General features: G+C 38.9%; 1 protein-coding gene across 4 annotated transcripts in view; it reads right to left on the bottom strand.

The window, feature by feature from the left end:
* The window catches only part of CCDC68 (coiled-coil domain containing 68), a 51,855-nt gene that overhangs the window by 4,607 nt on the left and 22,201 nt on the right, over window positions 1-25,047 (bottom strand). For all 4 annotated transcript variants that reach the window (XM_049697645.1, XM_049697642.1, XM_049697643.1 and 1 more), the window contains 5 exons: window positions 24,478-24,606; window positions 18,833-18,915; window positions 10,968-11,073; window positions 9,561-9,644; window positions 822-898 (listed from right to left, as the gene is read on the bottom strand). In XM_049697645.1, the coding sequence (XP_049553602.1) occupies window positions 822-898; window positions 9,561-9,644; window positions 10,968-11,073; window positions 18,833-18,915; window positions 24,478-24,606 (479 nt within the window). The remainder of the gene's footprint in view (window positions 1-821; window positions 899-9,560; window positions 9,645-10,967; window positions 11,074-18,832; window positions 18,916-24,477; window positions 24,607-25,047) is intronic.

Below are 25,047 nucleotides of genomic sequence, written 5' to 3'. Positions count from 1 at the left end.
CACTGTGCAGAAGAGAGTTTCAGAAAATGGGTTTCGGCCCTAGAGAGACTAGGCTGGAAATTCAAAAGTTGCTAGAACAGGAAGTTTTTAGTCACTTTCTAAATGATTCATGTAATTACAGACTATGTTTTCTTTTAAGTGATAATTTCATGGAATTTTATGGAAATGAGACTTGAGCCCAGAAGGCTTTTTTTTTTTTTTTTTTTTTTAACAAACCTGTCACTTCTGATTCTGTCAAAATTAGAAAGTGATTTGATGGTTTCGACTATTATTTCCATTGCTTTAGGGGTCATTATCATTGCTTCATTCATTCGTTATTAGGTAGTTGTTGAAGACACTTGCCTTTAACAATGCAGGAAATAAAGGGAAAAACAAGGAACTATTCCTGCCCTCTTGACACTTACAATCGACTTGAGAGACAGACATGGAAACCTAAATAAATACACATGATTTATGATTAAAATGCCCATCGGTGACACAGAAAATATGAGCAATGGAGGAACAAGGATGGTGGAGGAGATAATCTGTACTGTTTGGATGAAGCCAAGACTGGGCTTGTTTTATGTCAAAGAAGAGGAAAAACGATATCTAAATTTGTTCATTCATTTACTCATAAAGTAAGTATTCGTATATCAGGCTTCAAGGATTCAGTGGTTAACAAGATTAATAGAGTTCCCACTCTCAAAGAACTGGGAGACAGACCGTAAACACGTGATTACGTAAGTACTAATTGAATGGATAATTTCTCAAGTGGTATAAATGTCAACCGTGTTCAACAGGAGTCGTGAAGGCAGATGGTGGGGGCGGAAGAGAGGCCTTACCTTGTAGAGATGGCCTTGGATACCTTCGGCCTAGGAATTTCAGACCAAAGTGCCACCTTGGTTTTTAGTTCTTTGTTCTGAAATAGAAAACAAAAATTGTGCAGAGATCACATGCATGTTAGCACATTTACTAGCCATGTGCTTAGTGTTTCTGGACGACCCACCATCTACATCCCTCTTTAGCAGTAAGTCTGTTGTTTCAGTCACTGTATTAGAACACAGAACATAGCCAGTTGCGAGTCCCCAAATATTACTTCTGAAAATACAAACACTCCTTGAAAAATGCATAATTTACCAAGGGATTCAAATTCAGTCTTCTGACTTAGCCTCTGAAATTCAACAGCTGAACTCTCTGTTTCAATTTACAGTTTCTTTTATATGGACAGATGCGAAGAACTTCATGAAAGAACTCTATCAAAGAACCTTTTGAAAGACACGCACAATATTTATTACACATTTGTCTTTCTTGTGCAATCTCTTGATTAGAAACTCCATGAAAATAGGCACCATCTGTTCTTTTGGTTCATGGCATCCTTAGCCTCAATTTTCTCATTGAAGCCTCAGTTTCTTCATCTCTAGTAGTAGTGGTCCTGACTACCATATATAAGGTGGAAGAAACAGATATCATACGACCATAATATTTTAAATCTGGAAGCACCTTGGAATTCTGGGAGATAATGCAATGGCTAATAACGGGAAGGGAAAGCGTTTAAGTTTTCAGGTACAAATCCTAGCACAACCACTTGCTAGCTGTGTGACCTCATTTAGTTTACTTATCCTCTCTGTGCCTAATTTCCTCATCTGTATTAACAGATATGATCATAGTCTCTTCTTCACAGGTTCTGAAATGAAATAAAAGTACATAAACTACTCAGCTCGGTGTCTGGCACAGGTTTTAAGACTGAAAGGCAGCTGGTTATGACTTTCTAGTCCAAGGCCCATTATTATATATTATATATAAAAACTGAGGTCCAAAGAGTTTAAGTGCCCAACGTCTTGTTCAGGGCAGAACTGAAGATTCAAAGTCAGGTCCTCCGATAAATGGGAAGGAAATCCAAAAAAGAGGGGATATATGTATAAGTATAGCTGATTCACTTTGCTGTACAGTAGAAACTAACACAACATTGTAAAGCAACTATACTCCAATAAAAATTAATAAAAAGAAAAAGTGAAAGAAAAAACCCCCACAAAGCCAGGGCCTCCCAGTCCAGAGACAATACTTTCTCTACAATGCAGCAAAGCCAAACAATTTCTTTTTACAGATCTGGAAAGTGAGACTTTCCAGTGAAGACTCATGCCCAAGGTTGACTTGCCAGTTGGCTGCATGGGCAGGCCAGAAGTCCTTCAAGGATACATCTGTACAGAAAGTTCTGGGCCTGAAAGGTAACCGTGGGAGGAAGGCAGAAGAGGCGCCATGGCTTTCAAAGAACAGCAACACACCAGCTCCCTTCCCTTGTAGGAAACGAAGGACTGAATAAAAGTTATTTTGTAAGACTCCATCTGCTGGTTTGGAGTAAGCCAGCACCAGAATGCATGGTTTTGGGAAATAGACACCAGAATTTTGATGGAAGCAGAAGAGTTCATAATTCTGAGTACCTAGCAAATGTCAAGACTTTTGCCTGGTGTTTTCCAGACATTCTTTTCTTCGATATAAACTCATCTCTGAGGAGTAACTTTCATTGTTGTTATGTATGTGAAAGAAATAAAGCTGGCAAAACTCAAATTGACGAGGAACCTTGCTTCCAATGACCCACAGGTAGTATATGCAGCATGGGTCTGCAAATGTGCAGGCTTTATGCAGGCCTGTCTGACTCCAAAGCTCATGCTCTTTTCCCTGCAAGATGTTATTTTTCTGTGACCAGAGGAATTCACCCAGCCTCCTTATATTACAAATAAGCAATCGGTGGACCCCAGGAGATAAAGAGATTCAGTGATTTCTGAAAGGATTCCAGGTATGATATATAGGAAAGAGAAGACAGCAAACTGTCAGGGAATTAATCAACAATGAATCTACCCCAAACATCCAGCCCCCCGCAATACACCCAGTTACTCGGTCCCTGCCATGTCTGCAGCACCATACCAGTAGCAGAGGGAATGTGACACAGCACAAGAAAGGATAGTATCTTCCCTTTTAGTACACAGGATGCACCGTATGGTGGAGGTGATAAACATGTGACCATTCAAAAATTAAAAATAAATTAATTAAATGCGATTCAAGAGATACCATAAGGCAGCCAGTAATTCAAAGGTATAAACAGAAATCAGTGTGACTAGAATAATTTTCCTACACAAGGACGTTTAACCTGGACCTTGAAGACAAGGTGAAATGGGTTAGGTGGAAAAAAGGGAGAGAAAAAAGATGAAGACACAGTTCTTTAAGTGTAGTCCTGGAATCAACAATCGGAACATCCCCTGGGAACTTATTAGAACTACAAATCCTCAATTCCCAACCAAGCCATTGGACCAGAAACCCGGGGTGGCCAGGTGATGTGTTTTAAGATGTTCATCAGATGATTCTGATGTCTGCTCACATCGGAGAGCCACTGGACCAGAGTAGTTTTAAATGTTGGTTGTATATTGGAATTACCTGGGAGATTTACAATCTAGTGATGCCTGGGTCCTACCCCCAAAGTTTCCATTTAATTTGGTTGTAATCTAGGTTCAGGAGTTTTCAAAACTCCACAGGTGATACTAATGTACAGTTAAGATGAAGAACTACTGAACTAAGGAAAGCAGAGACAAGATGTGAATTTTGTACCTTCCTACCCCTCGGCATCTATACGGAATAATAACTAAAAGATGGAGCAAAAATCTTCACACATGAATCATTTCACTGTGATATTTCAAGAGTTAAGCACTTAAGTCTCACTCAGGAAATGTACTTCAGATTTGACAAATTGATGATATAGATGTTCCTTGTATAATGGAGATATATCGAATATACACTCCAAACAAGTGCAGGCATATATCAGGGCCAAGTACGTGGCTAAGAAAAACTCCTCTCTGTACAGTACTTTACAAGTTATGAAGCACAACTTGAAACACAATATCATGATGACAACAAGCATTGGAATAAAAATATTTTTGTGGCTGGACAAGTATGTAGAAGCTATTTGGAGTTTTTCCAAAATAAACTCCTACTTTCTGAAGTTGTTGCCTTCCAAACATTGCAGAAGCATAAGAGTTATCAGCTTAGACTGTCTTTATTTTCATATATTTCAACTTCTGTGATGATTTATTTCATGTACTGGATTTAGGTCTTTATTTTTTTTATTTTATTATTTTTTTTGTGGTACGCAGGTCTCTCACTGTTTGTGGCCTCTCCCATTGTGGAGCACAGGCTCCGGATGCGCAGGCTCAATGGCCATGGCTCACGGGCCCAGCCGTTCCACGGCATGTGGGATCTTCCTGGACCGGGGCACGAACCCACGTCCCCTGCATCGGCAGGCGGACTCTCAACCACTGCACCACCAGGGAAGCCCTAGGTCTTTATTTTTGATTCATGGGCTTTCATATGCTTTTCTTTAACTAGAACAACCAAATGCATGAGTTTTCATCATTAGTTTACAAAATTACAAATCAATGACCAGAGTAAGTCCACCATTATTATGACTCTATCCAAGGATAGTTCACGGACACGGTTTTCCAAAAGAACCTAATTTTTGCATACTTAAACTTCTAGCAACATGCTCTTGGAAATAAATTAAATTTTAGGGATGATGGTGATTACATAAAGTAGGATACTCTTCAAAGTCTAGAAAATGGAGTAATTTCTGAAGATGCATTTTCATATGAGCATGTCATTAGTGAAGAAGTTAGAAATGTGTGAAATGTGAGGTGAATTTCAGAGCTGTAAATTAAGATGATGAAAGATATGCCAAAGTAGAAAGAAAAGTAAATAATTTTGGCAGAGTTAAGCAGAAATTTTCTGGTGATACTTAAAAGAGGTTTAAAATCCTGAAAGATTGAAAAGAAAAAAAAAGGACAGAGTTAGATGAGTGAATTTTATCCCCTTGTGGGGGGGGGGGAGGGTGGGAAGTCCTTGGTAGGATAGAAAAGAATACACAGAAAAAAGTATTAGTTTCCATGAGTCAAAAAACTGGAAAACAGAAAAACATTTAATGTAGTAACTGTGACAATGGCTAAAATACATACAAATGATTCTGCAAATTTAACATTATATCTGTTCATTTAGACTCAAATGCAGCCGAGTGATTTTGAACAAGTGTCTTAACTTCTCTGAATCTCAGTTTAATCCCTGAGGGAATAAATAATAGTTTTCTCCCAGAGTAGCTTTGAAGATTAAACAAAATGAAGTATGTAGCATGCCTTAAAAGAGATGAGTTATTATGGATGAGAAAACTATGTTGTCTGTATGGTTTAGAAAGTTGATGTCTTTAAAAGGGTTGTTCAGCTCTGGTGACCAATTTTTCACAAACTGAATCGGCTCACACTGTTATTTCAAAATAGGATAGTCCTAAGTTTGTGTGCAAGATAGTACACCCCTGCATGCCCTCCCAGTTTAAGATCTTCATAACGAAGCATTGACTAGGGCTAGACTAGAAACAGGTTCACTCCAGCTCAAGCACTTACTAAATTCAGGTACCTGGTCCAAGATCACAGGCTCAGAGATGCTCTTCCTGACTCCCATCACTTTATAACTGTCACATTGTTTTACTCTTCTCGGAGCAGTTACCCGTCCCTAATTAAGTTGTGTACTTACTTGTTTATGTATTTACTGTATGTATCTTCAATTAAAATAAAGCTAGATGAAGTCAGGACAGTGTGTCCTGTTCCTACCATGTACCTACCACTTAGAACATTTCCTGGTACATCATAAACACACAAAACTATTTGCTGAATAAATAAACTAATGTGGCTTGGCCGGGCTTTTTAAAGCTGAAAAGGGCGTTGTAACATTCCCTACAGTGAAGGAAATGATTTATCTACTGAAGACAATAAATTTTGAGGTCATAAAAGACATTCATCAATACTGCTTTATCTGAAGACTTTTTTAAATAAAAGAGAATGTTAGAAAATAGTAGTTTGAATCAACATCATACAGAGAATCTTAGGCAGTACTGAGAGATGCTGTCCCATCAATGTGGGCAGATTGCATCCAACCAAGAAGTTTCCATGAGGGGAACACAATCTATTGCTTCCTCCTATCACACTGAGTGGCTAGCCTGCAATTATTTGCTAAATTTGGGGATATAGAAGCAGTGCAATGGAAGCAATACATTATTCTGGTCTAACTATTATACCAAAAGGCCAATTGGATAATGTAGTGTATAGGTTAAGTTGCCAGTTTACTTAGGACAATAAAATTAGCTTTGGGGATGATATAAATAGAGACACAACTAAAAATATAAGATTGAATTAGAAGCAGTAGCACCATTGATGCCCTGACTCTGTGATGAGGGCTAACACTTAATTAGACATGACCAGAGCCTAGGACCATAATGAAAGATCAGAGAAAGACAACAATCTCTCCAATTAAAATGTATTACAGATGTATGATAATTAAAGCAGTAGGGCATTGGAGCCAAATAGGCAGATACACCATTGGAACAGATTTCCAGCATAAAAATTTAGTCTAGGATATATCAGCATTTCAAAATCATGAAGGAAGGCCAGACTGCTCAATAAAGTGAGACAACTAAAAAATTAGATCCCTACCTTACACCGGACTGCCTTGAATTACAGATAAACTTGGATCTAAATGAGAATTCCGTGTCCCCTGCATCGGCAGGTGGACTCTCAACCACTGCGCCACCAGGGAAGCCCTAAGCACATGTGTTTTTCATCTCTACTTTCTTAGATTTCATTAGAACGATACCAAAGGATTTTTAAATATTGAAATCCCTTAGTAATAAAGAGGAAAAAAGAGGGCTATTAGCAGATCAGAAATGTCAGAACTGAAAGACTGAAAGTGAGTAAAGAGTTAACTGCAAGAGCAGAGGCAGCAGCAGGTGAGGCTGTGGCAGCTGAGGGAGATGTCTGATCCAGCAGACATGGAAATTCAGAGAACACAGATCAACAATCTTAAAAATGGATAGTCTTCGAGTTACCAATTCAACTTCTAAAAATGTATCTTAAGGGAGGAAGTAATTATACAAATAATCGGTAACGTTTGTAAAAGTCTGTTGAATTCATTGCTGTTTACAAAAGCTGTACTGGAAAACAATCCAACAGCAGGGATTAAGTTAACTAAGTTATTTCATAGCAATACAGTGGAAACCTTCGTGGCTCTTTAAAAAGATAATGTAAATCTAATTTGCCTGGTAAGCAAAGACTTTCTTGTTATACCGTTCTATAGAGAAAAAGAGCCCTTAGCATGGCCTGAAGGCTTTTTATGATCTAGCACCTTCCTACCTTTCCAATGTCATCCTACACTATTTACAGCTTTTAGATTAGAAGCACCCACAATGGCCTCCTGTCTGGCTACCTGACATGCCCTACCACCAAGTTTTCCACAAAGGTCATATTGAAATTCATTTTCTTAGAGAGATTGTTCCCACCTACCAATCTAAATGGTCCATATACATTCCTCCATCCAGGTATTATTGCCCAGAGTATTTTGTCCTTTTCCTGCAGAACTTTTCCAAGATATTATTAGTTACATATTAATTTATTTGTATCTATCTCCCTCATCAGTTAGTAAATTCCAGGCAGCAGGGCTCATGTCTATTTTGTTCAACATTGTTTATCCAAACGTAGTGCCTACACCATAGTAGCCACTCAATAAGTATTTATAGGGGCTTCCCTGGTGGCGCAGTGGTTGAGAATCCGCCTGCCGATGCACGGGACACGGCTTCGTGCCCCGGTCAGGGAAGATCCCACATGCCACGGAGCGGCTGGGCCCGTGAGCCATGGCCGCTGAGCCTGCGCATCCGGAGCCTGTGCTCCGCAACGGGAGAGGCCACAACAGTGAGAGGCCTGCGTATCGCAAAAAAAAAAAAAAAAAAAAAAAGTATTTATAGACTTATGTAACTAGTGATATGAAAAAATTGTTGAAACAAATAAAAGTTTAAAAACACAATAAAATGATGCCATATATAGTCTGTATCTCTAATACATACACACAAGTATGTAACAGGCACAAAATTCCCACAGAAATAGAGATATACACAACTGTGCTGAATAATTGCCCTTGGATGGTATGTTTGAGTGGTTTTCTTGTTATATTTGCTCATCCATATTTCCTAATTTGTATGGGATGAATGACCATATGTTAGTTATGTAAAAAAATAAAAAATAGTTATTAAAATATTATAAGAAAAATATTTATAAGAAAAAATATTTTATCAAGTAACATTTGTCAAAAGGCCACTACATAAGAAAAGTTGGGAGGAAATGCCTTTAAAGACATTTCTTAGGAGGAGGGGGCTCTAATGCGACATAAATCACATCACCTGATGTAAACTAACCAATTTACATCTTACTTAGGTGAGAATCTAAGGAAAACCCAAGATGCGATGAGCTTACCCTCTAAAATAAAGAGAACAGTGGTCCCAGGAAGGTAGAAACGGCAAAACAGGGGGATGGTTCCAAAACTTAAGTTGCAAAATATTTACAACCTCTTTATGTTATTATGATTTTTTTCTTCTGTTTGAGGAAAGCAGAAAGAATGTGGTGGTGGAAAGAATGGTGAGGCGTGTGCTGAGAGTCCAATCATGGAGCTCCTCTCTGGTCTGTCCTGGGGAAGAGAACAGCTCCAAAAGATAAACAGGTTTCCATGGAAGACAGAGCATCTCTGGACAGGACAACGTGACACACAGAGAAGTCACAATGCTGAGGGATGCAGTAGAAAAGGTGATCAAGTCTAGGCGGTCCGTGATGAGCTATTCAACAGAGACAGAAGGGGTGACACTGAGCACAAAGCAGAGCTGGGCTGGAGACACCTGGGGGTCGTCAGGTGCTCCAATAACCACAGGGCTTCTCTGTACTTCCTGTGAGGTAGGGGTACCACCAGCCTAGGACTGCAGCTCACCAGCCTGAACTGCAGCTCAACGCCCCAGTCAAGGTGGGGATGAGTGGGCAAAAGTAAAGCACATCTTATCACATATAAATGTTTATGATAAGTTATAAAACACTGAAACATAAGAAAATTTCAATTGGCTTCTTGAAGTAGGTGAGCCCTGAGGCGAAGCTTGGATGCCCTGTTGGATACGGATGGAGAAAGAGGAGGAATAGTATGTCTCAGGACGGGGGAAAGAAACAAAGACAGGAGACAGCAGACCCGGCTATCTGGCTAGAGCTGAGTTCACGCAAGAGAGGCCTTGACCAAGCTTCTAACTCAAGTCCACATCGAGAGATAGTATCACTGGTCTCCCCAGTAGAGAAAGTATTCTGGAACATTTGAATAAACTTTCAACAATTCCTTAGTAATATTTAATATTAATAATTTAATAATATAAAATTATGTTTAATACTTAATATTTTAATAATGATTAAGAGTACCTCCCCCACAAAGCTATAATTCTTATACATAGAAGATGCACACTCACAAAAAGGCATTCATACCCACAGAGACACATGCATGTCCTCACACATAGACACAGTCACACACAATCACACAGACACATACAGACATACTTGGACACAGTGTCACACTGGCACACCATCGCACACAAGCACTCACAAACACACAGGACACATTCGTACGCAGGCTCACAGATATACTGAACACACACATACTCACTTCATACTGAAATATAGAACAGGTTCCCTCCTTACCTGGGCTTCAAGTATGTTAACTTTTTCTTTCAGATCTTCAATTCTTTTATCTTGTTCTTTTAAATTATTTTTTAAGCCTTCCATCTAAGATTTAAGAAACACAAATGCAAAAATCTTGTCAGGCAACAGAGAATAGTTCCTTAAGTCAGAAATTGTACAGGTTTCTGTGGTCAAGTAATGTTTATCAAATCAACAAAATTAAATCCCAAGCATTAGCAGACTCAGCAGGCTACAGAAAATAACAGGACAAATTGGCACCTGGGGACGAGAGCACACAGACAGTGCAATTAAACACTTTAATCTTTAGCAAACCTGTTTAAACCAAACTCAGCAGGAGTGCATCCTGTGGAAGCAACACTGGTCCTTGTTCTGTGTCTCAGCCACCTAACATTTTCATCCTGCACGGGCAGAGGCCAGGGGACATGATGCAAGGCCATGGTCTGGCATGGGGAATCTCCCTGCGGCAGAGATCTGGTCAACCAGCAGCATATTAAGGTGAGCCCACTTTGCTTTGGAAGAAAAGCATCTGTTAAGAGGCAACGTGGAACTGGGGGATGTGGGGTGATATCCAGGACGGTGCCAGAAGAGAAGAAACACGTGGATTCCAAGGCTAGCTCTATCATTTAACTACTGTGGGCCTCAGTTTTCTCATCTGTAAAATGAGGACATGGGATGCCCCCTCTGTCCTCCCTGACTCGCAAGTGCTATGACTCAATTCTCTGGCTGTTTGGAGAGGTCCTACCGCAGCAAGCATGAATGTTACGTTTATGTCAAGAAGGCATTTGAGTTATTTAGAAGGACTCCTTTTAGAAACAAATATGAGGTAGTTAAAAAAAGAAAACGAATGGATGAAGTTCTGGTTTTAAGTCTAAAGCAGATTCCCAAACCAGATCAATACAAATCTTGATGTAAACTGTATGAGTATGCAATTCACCATCCATCTGGCTGCCATCACGATGATCTCTTCTCTTTCACCTGCCAAGATGTTCCCAGCGAGGAAGGGCCAGGTTACAGCCCTGTGCTAACACACCCTCTATGTAAATTAACCACTTAGGAGGTTATGAAAACAGATCATTTCTTCTTCAAGAAAGGGCTGAACCTCCTAATCTACAAAATCTGCTAAAGAACAGCATGCATTATCTGGCTCAGAACCCTTAAAAAAAAAAAACACCAAAACATCTAAAGAGCAAACACAATTTCCCACATATCTTCGTTGAGAACATCACAGGTGTCGGCATAGAGACAAAAGAGGACACTGAAAACAGAGCCTTGTCACATGGGGATAAAAAGGAAATGTCAATGGGGAGAAGAATCTCAGTGCTCGTAGAGTCCAGGCAAGCCACACGTATTTGGTCTTCTCACTGGAAACATACTAGCTACCGCAGAAACACACTTGATTAATCTGACCTCCTGGATGACACTGCGCAGGCTCTGGTGCTGGGAGTGAATCACAGACTGCAGATGAGAGATCTGCTCCTGGAGGAGGGAAATCTCCTTTTGAAGATCCTGGCAACTGGAAATGCAAAGGAAAAAAAGAGAGAAAGATTTGCTAAAGCATTATACAGCTATTTTTACAGCTGTGCTACCAGGATCTCCTCACTGACTCTACTGCTGGGCAACATGTGGGTGAGATGCCCAGGGTCCCTTATGCCAAACAAGACACACTGAAGATAAACAGTCATGAAGCATGCTCTGATTAGCTCAGACATGAACTTGAATGAGAGGACCAATTCATGTCCAAAGCTCCTCTCTGGCCACCTGTGACTCCCTCCCTCCAGCAGGTAGTTGAGTCAAGTTGCGTCGAACCAGGTGAAGCACTTATATATCTAATCTGTCTCACCTAAGAGCATCCACAGACCTAGCATCCATCAGACACACACATATGGGATAGTAGGGTTAGAACATGGGGCCAGGAAGGGAGACTTAACACATATATCAGAAACCAACTTCCAAGGATACAGGGGTTAGTGTAGGTTGTAAATTGCCTGTTTTGTCTTTTTTTTTTTTTTTTTGGCTTCCTATTTTTGTTAATTCTACTACATGTAAATAGGCAAGGAACGAAAAATTAAATTCCAGCTAATATTTTGAGTCCACATTAACCGTGGTGAAGAAAGATGAGTGAAGTTTGAATTTAGATTATTCATCCTTTCCCAAAGCTCCATTTAAGTAACTGGTATTGATTACATGGCTTTTGACTATTTCTCTTCTTGCCAATGTTATTAGAGTTTGAGGCAAAATGCCTGAGACAAGACCACTAAGCTTGGGAGCATTGTAATTTTGGAGTCACATAACCTTTCTAAGCCTCAGTATAACAGGTATAACAATCCCTACCTTTACAGCATTGCAAGATTATACTGTACACTTAAAGAGATAAAGTGAATGTGCTTTCTGAAAACGAGCGTTTTATAAAGTAATATATTATTTTAGCTTATTAAGGTTTCACAATTAGTAGCCAACATCCAATTCAATCGCAATTCTGATTTTCACAGTCTCTACAAACATTACAAAGGTCATAGAAATTCATGTGACACTATGGCGGAACTTGTTCTCATTTTTTTAAAAAGAGTCTCCATTTTGTTTTACATCATGTACTAAAACATTGCTTCTCAAACTTAATATGCATTGGAGGATCTTGTTAAATTGTCAGGGATCTTGTTAAGATGCATATTCTAATCCAATAGCCTGGGGAAGGGCTTGAGAGTCTGCATTTCCAACATGCTCCCAGGTGTTCCAGTGATTTTGCTGGTCCGTGAGCCAGGCTTTGAGTGCTTTGAGTCGCACAGCACTAATCCACTACAGTTGTCTCAATAATGTTTAATATACAGTAAAGTCACTCAAAGCCGAGTAACTTTCAGGCAATTTGCAATATTTAAGACAGTTTTGATTTTTTCCCCTTGTTCAGTTTTGTATGAGAGAGCTTTAAAAAGAGTTTGTTTTACTGTAGAAAAAATTAATTTCTATAAAACTATAGAAATGTTTGCACAAGTACAAATGATGTATAATGATAGCCATTATTATTTATTTATCCTATGGAATGAAATAATTTATATTATAAAATACTGTATAATTACACAATGTATGTCACAAAATATACGTGAAATGTAGTTCATTATACAATTTATATCAAAGATGATGTTACAGAATATTATAAAAGGATGGTCTTTTCAACAAATGATATTGTGACAACTGGATACTCATAGGAAAAAATGAAAAAGAAAATTAATCCTAACCTCACTTCATCAAAAAAATAAATTCCGTGTAGATAAAACTGGAGACCCAAAAAACTTTCAAAAGATAATACAGAAGAACATCTTCATGAATTTGGAATAGAGAAAGATTGTTCAAATAAAACTTAGAACAGTATTACCTGCAAAGTAAAAGATAAGTTTGACTAGACAAAAATTTTAAACTTCTAGTCATCAAATCAGAGTGAGTAGGATAGCCTCAAAATCTCGGTAACATAAATGACTAATAAAGGCATTGTATCCAGAATATATAAGGAACATCTACAGATCAATGGAACAGGAACTCAGCATAAAAATTAGAAAGTGACTCAAAAAGGCATTTCACAAAAACAGATGAGTTGTGGACATAAGGATCAAAGTGACACGGAGGCAAACGGAAATCTGGCCCACAGCTGGTGCTAACATTCAAAATTGCTCAAGAGAGAAGGGAAAAAAAGAGAAAAGAAAAGGAGGAAAGAGGAGCCAGACTCAGGACTTTCCTGGGGAGTAATGAGAAGGAACTCGGGATGCTTTGCGGAGCCAGGTCGGCTTTGAAAATTCATAAAATATGAAAATACCATATGTTATTAAAGGTGAGTATTCAAAATGGTCTCATCGTGTCTTATGATGACCCAGAACTCGGGGACTGAAAAGAAAAATAGTCTTTAGAAGGATGGGAGTGGGTAGATATGTTCTCCAAAATAGAAAACTCAGGAGATTTCCCCATGTATTTCAGGAGAATATTACCATCAAGCTCACTGTAAATAAATAAAAATCTGAAACAGGTCTTAAGATGGAAGAAAAGTTATTTCTGGAAGCACTCTGGAGAGCGTAGGGGTTCAGACTTATGTGCATTATACACTGGAACAGTGATTTAAGGAAGTTGCAAAAAAAAAATCTCTTAGGTTTGTTCAACAAACAGAAAACCTAGTCATCCATTTAAGGTCTTTGAATGTGAGAATATAGCCAAATAAGCTGCATTTGCGCTCCCTTTAATCTCTGTTATTTATCTTTCAGTTGAAGCACTCAGTCTTAATGTACTAAAGCAAAACAGTAAGAAGAAACATAATGAAGGCCAGGCCTAGGAAAGGAGGCCAAACGTCTGTATCTAGGATTTATGCTCTGCTTCCCAATGCCTCAATATAAATACAAAGTCAATGTTGAAATTAAAATAGAATTGAAAACTGCTGCTTCCAGAAAGATGTAGAAGATGTGTTTTCCCCTATTCTTCCTGTTAAGTCAACCCCAAACCTGAACATTATACATCAACAAACACAAGAAGACTCTGAGAGGTGGAAAGAAGAAGGAACACTAGCTTGGGACCTTGGGGTCCAGGGAACAACACAATGGTGACCTCCCTGGGTTTTCTTCTTGCTTTATAGATGCTAGGCTTGGAGCTGAGTAAGTCCACAGCCTAGAAACGGCAATGGGAGCATAGAAAAAGCCCAAACAAAAAGAGAGGAAAACCCTGGCTCCACCCTTTTGAGAAAGGGAACTGAAGATGCTCTCTCAAATCACTACGGATGGAGAGTGAACCGAGTACCATTTCTGGTCTTCTTCATGTTAGATTCCCTAGTGTTCAAGAGAGGAAGTCAATCTTATCTTTAACTTGCAGAAATGTGAAAACAAATGGTTTGTCTTTAGTAACACAGGATAACGGTAGAATGAGTACTAGGCAAGAAGCACATCCTCAATCTCTCTGCTGGCCGATGTCTGCGAAAGACTTGGTCAAAGGAAATCAAGGTCATGGAGGACTGTCTCTCCATCCAATGGTCAGGATACTTTAAAATCTATTTTGGGGTTAACGTCCACCACCCAAGGTAGCATTATTGAGTCCTGCCACACTGCCCTCTGCTGCTCGCTGTTCAAATGGCTTTGATTGAATTGTTCTTTGGAGGCGTGGTAACCTTTTTAAGAGTATTTTCTGAGGTACAGCTTCTGTGTTTACTATAATGATTTTGTTGAAGACATCGTTCATGGTACTTTTTATGAATATATCCTGGAAATTTTTCTTTCTGGCCTTACAGATACATTAAAAAGAACTGGACGTTTCCTAAAGAACTGGTTGGGTTTAGTCATTTGGACATTGTGAATCACAAAACTAATCATAGTTTTCTCGTTGGGTTGGCTGCTAGAAAATTTAAAATTGAGTCAGTGGTCCACTGTGAGCACGTGTATACATTTTGTGGGGCAACCTCATTATATTACCTGTTCTTGCATCTCCTTGGCCTTCTCATCTAATCTATTTCCGGTTAAAGGATTATGTTACTTTTATGTAGTTTTTGTAAATGATCTTACATTTTCTTAGAACTCAGGGTACATAAATACATAATTGCAAAGGGTATGAGAACATGAGGATGGCCATATTTGCACAACCCCAGAACATAACCCTTTTAAGTCTTTATAAATTGTACTTATTATCAGGGATTAATGCATTATGCTGTTTATAGGAATGAAAATTCCAGAAGAAATAAAAAGAGCTAGATACTGAGAGACAAAATGAATGCAATAAAAGTGGCAACTGAAACTATGCTGCATGTACCAGATGCTGCTACTTCTGGGCACACTACTCATAGCATTGGGCATATGAATAACCCCATATGGAATTCCCACTTGAGAGAGAAGATAGTGAGATTGGTGGCATCCTGGAGCTTCTTTGAAGCTATGAAAAAATCATACTAGAATCTACAGGGACTCAGGTTTCCTGCTATTTAGGATTTGATGTTTCTTTGGACCTTTATGGTGGCCAGTGGAAGAGAGGGAAACTGACAATCACAACCATAAGAATAGGAGGAGCCAGGTCCTTACCTTTCCCAGGCCAGACCAAGGTGAAAGAATAAACAAGACGTAGGTATAGCTCTGTTCACATTTCAACCAGAACTCAGGAATATGTATTACTGTTGCCGGTCAAAATCTTCCCCATTGTCGTTTTCAGTGGTAGCACTAAATGGGCGGGGCATGGGGGTGTTTAAGACAGCCCTCAAAACTACCAAAGATAGATGTAAGTAACAACAGTATGCTTCGACATGCAACCACATCTTCAAGATACCCTGTTTCTTCCTCTAAGGAATGTACCATCCCTAAGCAGCTTCTACAGGTATGTTGAAGCCAACACACTACTTGTCTTTACGAAGCCCAAATGTGTTCCCCAAGGGATAACTCTAAAATGGGCCTGTGTGTTTGTCTGTGACATCACAGGGCAGAGAGAAAAGTTGGAAAACTGCCTTCTGCTCGGAGCCACACAGGGGACTGAGGAAACCAGTCAGAGAAAAGGTCTCTGGAGTTTCCAGAAATAAGAGAAAAAAAGTCAAGTCTCCTCTATAGAAGAACAAGCACAGGCTTTGCTACGGCAATACTAGAGCCCAAACTCCCAGCCCTACAACTTCTGGAAAGCCGAGTGATCTTGACAGGTCATGTAACCAATTAGAAGCTCTGTTTCCTCCCTGAAAGGTCCATGGGAAGATCAAATTAAATAAGGTCCCTCAGGTTACTTTATAAACCGAAAGGCACTATGGATGTGTCAGTTAGTAGTGATGGTAGTAGAAATATGGAGTCAACCTTGTTTTTAAAAAAGATGGCTTCTGCCAAACCTTTTTACTCCCGTTAACAGTAATTGTGAGTTTCTGCCGTATAACAAAGTGAATCAGCTATACATATACATACGCACCATTGTAAAGCAATTATACTCCAATAAAGATGTTTAAAAAAAAAAGTAATTGTGAGGAGTAGCTTAATATAATGGTACATACATATCCACGTGCAAGAAGAAACTCTTTTTCTTCTGAATTATAAAAGCTTAAAAGTTATCGCCCTCAGAGATGCTTTCTAATATTAGAAATGCCAAGTTACAACATATTGAATCTTTTTATCTCTTTATCAAAATTGTAGAATGAAACTCACTGCAATTCAAGAAAGTCATGGCACCTATCAAACTATCTATGTTTAAGGGAAATTAAATCACCCATAGCCCCCTGCTCAGGGAAGAAGCCCTAGGCTATTCTTTGAGTAAGGGGAGGCCACCCACAAGGATGGGAGGGGACGCCTGCCAAAGGCTATTGGTTGGATGTCAATGCAGGGGTTGGTCAAGATGATCTATCTGTCCAATACAGGAAGTAATATTAGGCCAGTCAGACTCTTTCCTCTGGAATCTGAAAGGAGAATACAGAGAATACAAACCAGCTGGTGAAAAACGGTGGGAAAAGGTAATGAATCATCCAGGACGAACAAGAAAAGAGTGAAACTGCATAAACACGCATCACTAAGTGGGATCAGCAAAATAATCTGGTTTTTCAAATCACATTAGGTGCTAAAGGGTTGTCCTCCTGTCTTCCCATGAGTACATCTTCTTTATGGCCATATCTATTCAGTCTTCACCTAACAGAAATCCTATTTATGGTAGCTTAACCAAGTCTCTGTTGTTTTAACTAAAGGAATCTGACTCATACTGATTTCATTTTCTTGTCACTTAGCAAAGGGAATACCTCTACGCACGGCTCAAAATAACAAGTAAAATAAATATTTGTGACACCTGCAATTTATGAAAACTGCACAAGCCAGGATGTTCAAACACCTTTCTGGAAACACAGAAGCTCCATTTCCCTCAAGATATTTCTAAAACCTCCTCAAGAGCTTTTTGAGAATTCTTTATCCTGACTGCTCATATATAATAGAACTGAAAGAATAGCTCAGTTTGGTTTTTAAAGTCATTACATTTTTGGCTCAAAGACTGACAAAACCTCTATTATCAATAAAAAATCATGTTTTAAAGAATAAATCAAACTCATTGTCTGGACTCTTAATGGAAGGCACAGTGTACCAGCTGTAGTTCTGCTGCATGGAAAAGCTCTCTTTAGGGAAAAAAAAAAAAGAGGTAAGCCAAAAATTTACTTAGAGTTAAATTATGAGTATATACAAGTAATTCCAAAAACTTCTGGATATTTTCCCTAATATTTCCTTTATTCTCTACAGAGAGTACAGTGCTATGAAACTCAGAAATCCACCTTCTGGGGCTATATGCGTGTTCACAGGGAAGCGTATGAGGAAATTAATATCAGTGGTATCCCAGTGTGTTTCAAATATGTAGGTACAATTGCCAGGGTCAGCCCAGTTCTGGACTTTGGCTTATGAGGTCCAATGATGAGAAAGAGAGATAATGGGAAAGGAAAAGGAGATAGGAAAAAATCAAAAGACCAAGAGAAAGTGATGTCTGAGCAGATGTTATTGAATAAATGAGAATAAGAATGTGTACATTTTGAGATTCATAATAGTGCCTAGATCAAGAGGTCTAGATGGATAAACTAAGATCTTGAAATAGATTTGACTTTGGATGTTATATCAGAATATATAATGATTGTGCTAGGCTTAGAATTAAAAGAAAAGAAAGGAAAGGAAAAGAAAAGAAAAAGTTCCGGAGATTTCATATGATATGAGTTATTCTATGACATTCCAGAGAATTTTTCTAACAGCAGCCAAGTAGTCAAGCCATTCGATACCCATCAACCCGTAAATCCATCCCTACCCCAGCACACAAGGACCAGGACTGCTTGTGAATTACGAATATTTGTAAGTAAGTCCCAAGAACTAAGGATGCTTTTCACAGTATTTCCTTCATTCTCTACGAAGTTGGGAGCACGACAAAACTATCTTACAATTCCACTTGCGGGCTAGCTAATTTAAGGCCGGCTGTAGCGGAGATCCATTAACAAAATCAGAAGCATCAGGGGAATGGAGACCTCAACAGCATCCTCTTCAGCACCAAGGGTAAACAGGGAGGGGACAGGCTCATTCACTCTTCAAAAGGATTAACGAGCCACCACACACATATACACACACCAGTTTCCCTGTACCCCCAGTGACCACTGCCCCATCCAGATTCCCCAGTGGGTAGGGAGAGAGAGGCACACGGCTGTTAATGCTAAGAAATCTCCCTTCCTCCTGCACGTTCAGGCTTCCTTTCCCTTGGGGGATAGTTGTCTTCTATCCACTGGTCAGTGGACCTGAAGAGAGGAAAGATATCAGGGACTGCTTTTACGTAGGAGATCTGCAAACCTTTGAGCATATGTAGCGTTGGATTTGAGATGCAGCAGCTTGTTTTCCAAAGACAGTTTTTTTTCTAGCAGTGTCCTCTTTTCCTAGGAGAAAATAAAATACAATTTTTGCTCATTTCTTTTCCTTTATTTCTCTCTCTCTCTCTGTCTTTCTCTCTCTCGTTCTCTTTCTCTCTATGTGCGTGTGTATTCAGCAAGGAATTCTTGCAAACTGTTCGCAAAAGATGCTTCTTGTAATACTAGAAATATGTTTTGAGCTAAAGAGCTCATTTCATACGGAGCTGTTACAACCCACCCCAGTGAAGTCCGGGGCAGGCATTCTCCAGCATGGTTTACAAGTGTAACAGGGAAGAGCCAGGTCTGACTACATGTTGAATCTCTTTCTTTTACTTTAACCTTTGCTTTCCACTGCTTTTGTTCACTAAAAGGATACTGTCTATACATAACGGCCTGCCTCGGGGAACCCTGCCCCTCTGTCTGAATGTTAAACCAAACTGCCTTTGATCAGGGAAACATCCAGACCCTGTTTCAGCCGTCGATGGCTGCAAAAAAGAAGAAATTAACACATCCCTTCCCCGAGGCTGGCCATTCCAGGTGATATTTGCAAAACTTACACCTTTTTACTTTACTTCCTCATCTCCCCCTCTGTGCTATAAAAGAAACTGGCATCCAAACCCCGATAAGATGGTTATTTTGAGACTTTAGTCCGCCGTCTTCTCCGTCTGCCGGCTTTCCAAATAAAGTCGTGTTCCTTGCCTCAACACCTCATCTCCGATTTATTAGCCTGTCGTGCGGCGAGCAGAGCGGTTTTGGACTCGGTAACGTAAGCCGCTCAAGGACAGATCAAGACTAGTTGTCTTCACTAACCACGTTTTTCTGGAGAGCTTTGCTTTGGCCCCTCCCCCAGTCCACTGCTCAGTCAAACTTCTCTTCTGTCTCTCCATCCCGCCCTAAATGCTAACTGCCTGCCCATCTCTCTCTAGACACTGGCTCTCCCATCATTCCACCTGCTTCTCCTCCGGTAATCTTGAGTTGTTGGTATCCAAGGATATTATTGCACTTGTCTTGATACCTACCTGCTTACATGGCATCTGTCAGAGGTAGAAAAGTAGTAAATGTATATTTAGTGAAAGATCAAAGTCATAAGTGATAAAGTCACTTCCTAATTAGGATATAACAGAAATGTTGACATTGTGAAAGAATCCCTAAAGAAATGTCTGATTGTCACCATTAAACCAAACTCTCGACATCCAACAGGAAAATAGATGAGTCCATGAAAAACCAAGCTGGGAGGATTGTGTTCTTTTTTATATCTGATGGAAATAGATGTTTTGACAGTATTTACAATGCTGTTTAAAGTCATTCCTTCTGTAGTATTTATATGGGTAAAAGACAGTGCCATTAGAGCAAAAATCTCAGAATGTCTTTGGACATGGACAGAACTGGTTCTGAAACTTGGTGACTGTGTTAAGTTTTGCCAAGGTTTTAACCCTTCTAGACCTTATCACTGTTAAGAAAAATTAACCAAAACTTGTAAATCAAAATATATAATTTTAATGTCATATTGGGTCATGGTTTAATAACCTGACACAAGGATTTTTTTAATTCTCTTGGAGAATTTCTTTGCGTGTGACTTTATTATTTGATTAGAGCCCTGACTTTGTGAAGTTGCATGTTAATTTGTGGGTTTCTGCCTGGTAGAAAAGGTAATCCCAAAGGTTATGGTTTATTGCCTTAAAGAATATTAACCACCTTTGTATCTAACCTAGTAATCCTATTCTACATTCCTTTTCTCAAAATGCGTGCAAATAGCCAATTTCAAAAAATATTTTATTTAAACCAGCTTTACAACCTTACTGGTTCCCTCATTAATTAATGAGTTGACTAAAACATCTGACATGTATTCATTCTATATTTGTTTGAGTCATGTTTTTGACTTTTTGAACATCCCTAAGATGGGGATAATACTATCTATATTGAAATGTTGGGATGATTGGAGATGTATGTGAAAGGTCTACATGCTTCTCTGAAACATATTAGGACCTCAATATATAATAATTTGAAGGTGCCAAATACTTCATATCTTATGTGCTCTGTTATTTTTAAAATTTATACTTTTTCAAAAATTTCCTGTAGCATTCTTGTCACATATATTAGATACTGTTCTGGTGCAGCCTTAGTTGATCTGAGGGATCAAGATACTCTTTGCAAGCTTATTATGACACTTGGGTCATCAAAGAAACACATCACTGATAATATATTTTGAATTTATAGGAGGAAAAATGGTGTTTAACAAACATTCTTTCTAACGGACTTACTCTCAATTCATGAATCTTTATCACCAGGGTTCAAGGAGACCAGACAGCTGGACAAATAAATGTTCTGCCTTGGTCAAGCCTCCAGTATTTAGCTTGGACTCTTTTTTTAATTTAATTTTTATTTTATATTGGAGTATAGTTGATTTACAATGTTGTGTTAGTTTCAGGTGTACAGCAAAGTGGTTCATTTATACATACATGTATATCCGTTCTTTTTCATGTTCTTTCCTATATAGGTTATTACAGAATATGGAGTAGAGTTCCCTGTGCTATACAGTAGGTCATTGTAGCTTGGACTCTTAATGCTGCCTCTCTGACAACACGGAAAATCACACTACCTCAGCTAGCACTTCTCAGGGACAGTGTCTTCTGGGAAGGGAAAGGCGTTCACAGCACCACCCAGGGGGCAATCCACTCTTGCCAAAACCACACCTCTGAAGAGCGTAAGAGTTCCCGCACCTTATTGATCAAGGTGGAGTGGACACCAACTTAAATCACTGCCACATGTTAACATCTAAATGATTTAGGAACCAATGGCATCCCTTTTATCCCACATCAGAGAAGATGTGGGCATAATGGAAAGGATTGTGAACTGCTAAGTGGAGGACGGTGGAATAGTCCCTCATTCGCACTGTCCTCGTTTATAAAATGATGAGGAGGAATTAGGTGGTCTCAAAAGAGCCTTTGAGCTCTAAAATGCTAATAGAGCTAAATCAATGACACTGGAAAGCAAATATGATGCAACAGAAGTGCGCTGCCAGCCAAAGGGACATATGCCGTATTAAAATGCTCTTACTGGGCGGTTTTGCTGGCTTATCGCTGTGTTTATGGAATTCATTCTCACTGCATTCCTGATTAAAGTGGGACAGATGGTGAAGGTTTTAAGTAATGCGTTCATTACCAGACCTCATACCACTAATGGCTATTTACTGGAGCAGTGGCTCGTGCAAGTGAGTAGAAAATGAATCCTTCTCCAGGGGGTGCCCACCACCAGGGCAGTATTTATCAACCTTTGTTGTGGATGTTTATTTTTAATTTTCATTTCCTTTTTGAACTCATGGCCTTTTCTTATTAATACAAAGGTCTCAGTACCCCCTCCTCTCATTCTGATACACACTTCCCTCCTGAGAAACCCTTCATCACAGCCTTTATCCTCAGTATCTCCTTAGACCAAGATGTTACCAAGCTTTGCTTCTTATAGTTTTATTTATTTGCGTGATCATTTTACAAATGTAATGTATCTTTAAACTAAATATGTTTAAAAAATAAAGATAAAACTCCTGCACATTTTCCTTCCACTGCACCCCCACCTACCTCCACCTCCCAGAGATTCCAAAAGACTCCACTCTAGGAAGTCACTGAACTAGAATGTTCTGGAAGGTTCCTGCATGGCCTTGCTGAACGATGGGCATTCTGTCCACTTACTATGTCACAGAGCTCCTAGAGACAGCTCTCCATTATGGGTCAATATCAAGACAAATGCTAGGCCATCTCTTCTCAAAAATGTCTGCCAGTTTCTAAGCCACTTAACCTTATTCTGGGGTCCATCCCTACCTTCAGTTGGATGTCAGCTTCCCTAAGGACCCCTGGGAGAATGAATGAAAGGAGATCTGGGCAGTTCCTTGAGTCTCACACAACCCAGATATATTACATTGCAATCTCCACAAAGAGACTGTATCTGGTTCATTCACAAATAGATATCTAGCTTGGAGCTCTGCCTGGTAGGCGGTAGGAGCTCAAATATTTGTTGAATAAATAGTCCAGTGACTATACCCCGGAATTCTGAGATGAACTCACATCCAGTACAGATTTCCTGGGGTTTCTAGAAGATAGAAATTACATTACACTATGTTTTTCGTTAACTTTCAGGGACTGACAGCTGACCAGTAAACATGACCCAGTGTTACTGGGTTTGAGGTGATCGCAAATCTACATTTAAATGTCAAGCTGGTTAATCAAGTAGTTTGATTAAACAACCCTATTTGCATTCCAGAATTGTCTTCCTTTCCGAAATGCAAACGTTCCTTATGCTGTCTTAGTTTGCTAAACTATTTATTACAGGATAAATATTCTAACATTGTAAAGTATTCATCCAAATGTTACAGTTTGTCCAAAACATCATAATTATAAACTGTTACACGAGGGCAAACCAGCTACTTGAGGACATTCTAGCCCTGTGATTTTGGCTAAAGTAAAACACTCAGCATCATCCACCGTACAACACAGATGTAGCTGTATATTATTATTATTAGATTCAGTTAAGGTTGGGCTTATTTAATTTTCATGATTTCTTCATAGGACCTTCATTAAGGTCACAAATTCAGCCAAACTCACAGTGTTATAAATTAAATTCTTGGGAAATATGTAAAAAATTACTCAAGGTTTCTCAGGCAAATATCCTGAATGTTGAAATGTGATGCTTTTGAAGTGATGTTTCTGAAATAGCCTCAATTCAAGGAGACTCATAAAAAAAAGTAAGACTGAGCAGAGTGGAGGAAAATCAGGGAATTCATGTAATAAATATAAAAATGTACTGGGCAATATTTACTAGAAGTTAAAGTCTGTATTCTTATCTACTCCAACTCAGTTTCAAAGATGCCAGTTTTCTATTGGTTTGTTTTACTATTAAAAAATATTGCTTGGTTTATCTAAATTCTAAGGCATGCAAAACGAAATTTATGTGCTAACCTTTTGTGTGTATTTGGAGGGGCAGCTACTTAAAGGAACACTGCATGAAACTTTTAATAACTTTTGTTCTATTATTACTCTTCCCTAGATTTGGCCAAGCCGTGCGCCGTGCCCGCTGCACTGGGAACGTGGAGTCTTAACCACTGGACTGCCGGGGAAGTCCCAAGAATGTCTTTTCTTAATTGTGAACTATACCTGTCCTAGGGCAGTCATAGGTTTTTATAAATCTAAAGGGGACTTGGGTGGCCAAAAATAAACACTTCACTGACTCCAATACATAAAAATGCTGTAATTACAGGGATTCGCTATATTATTACTAGCAGTAGGTAGACCTTGTGATTTTTTCCATTATTTCTCTTCATAGCCTCACATGTTTCCCCTTTCTAAGCCATACATTTACGAGAAAAAAAAAGTGACAGAAAATGATTCGAGTGCAGTATCTGTAAAGAGGTAAATCAGTAACTACAATACACATCATATTAAATGTGTAAGGGAAGAATGAACATTATTGAGTACATCCTAAGATCTTAGGAGTTGCAAAGAACACTTTCACTTAATGTTATTTATTTTCATATTATCTTCTTTAATTCTTACCCTAATCCTGTCAGGAAGAAATCCCTTTAATTCTCCAGAGGCCTACCTGTTCCATTCTCTGTACAAGGTTCTCCAGTTCTGTGATTTGATTATGTCTTTCTTCAAGCTTTTCAGCAATTTGATTCAGATTTTCAACATGTTGCTTCAATTTCTGTTCTTTTTCAAGTGTGTTAACCTTTTGTCAGAAAAACAGTTATCAGACTATCGTTTTCATTAAACCTATACAGCTATTATCTCCCTCTAAAATTTTCTGAGTCGCCAAAAAAATGTAATAATTCACACTTGTTTAGAAGTACTTCCTTGAATTCAGTCTTTCTTCAAAATAAACCTGATGGACTACAGCAACACTAAATCAATGGAGAATTAATAACATATAAATATTATTTCTAGAATGTTGACATTTGCTACCATAAAGCATACTCTGTGAACTGGTATAAGAAAGAGAGACAAAAATTTAAGAAAAGCAAAACTTTTGACTTTTTCTCAACAAAACTTATCTAGAGCAAAAATAAAATCTTATACGTTCAAGTAAAAAGTGTTTTCTTTTTAACCAGAAAGTGTCATAAAAGCAGAATAATTATCCCCGCTGTGTCAGGGGGTTATCTCCTAGGCGTAT

The sequence above is a fragment of the Orcinus orca genome, chromosome 15, assembly GCF_937001465.1.
Source record: "Orcinus orca chromosome 15, mOrcOrc1.1, whole genome shotgun sequence".
In the NCBI taxonomy this organism is placed as follows: domain Eukaryota; kingdom Metazoa; phylum Chordata; class Mammalia; order Artiodactyla; family Delphinidae; genus Orcinus; species Orcinus orca.
Note: the sequence above shows the minus strand (reverse complement) of the source record. Positions and strands in the feature narration are given on the sequence as shown.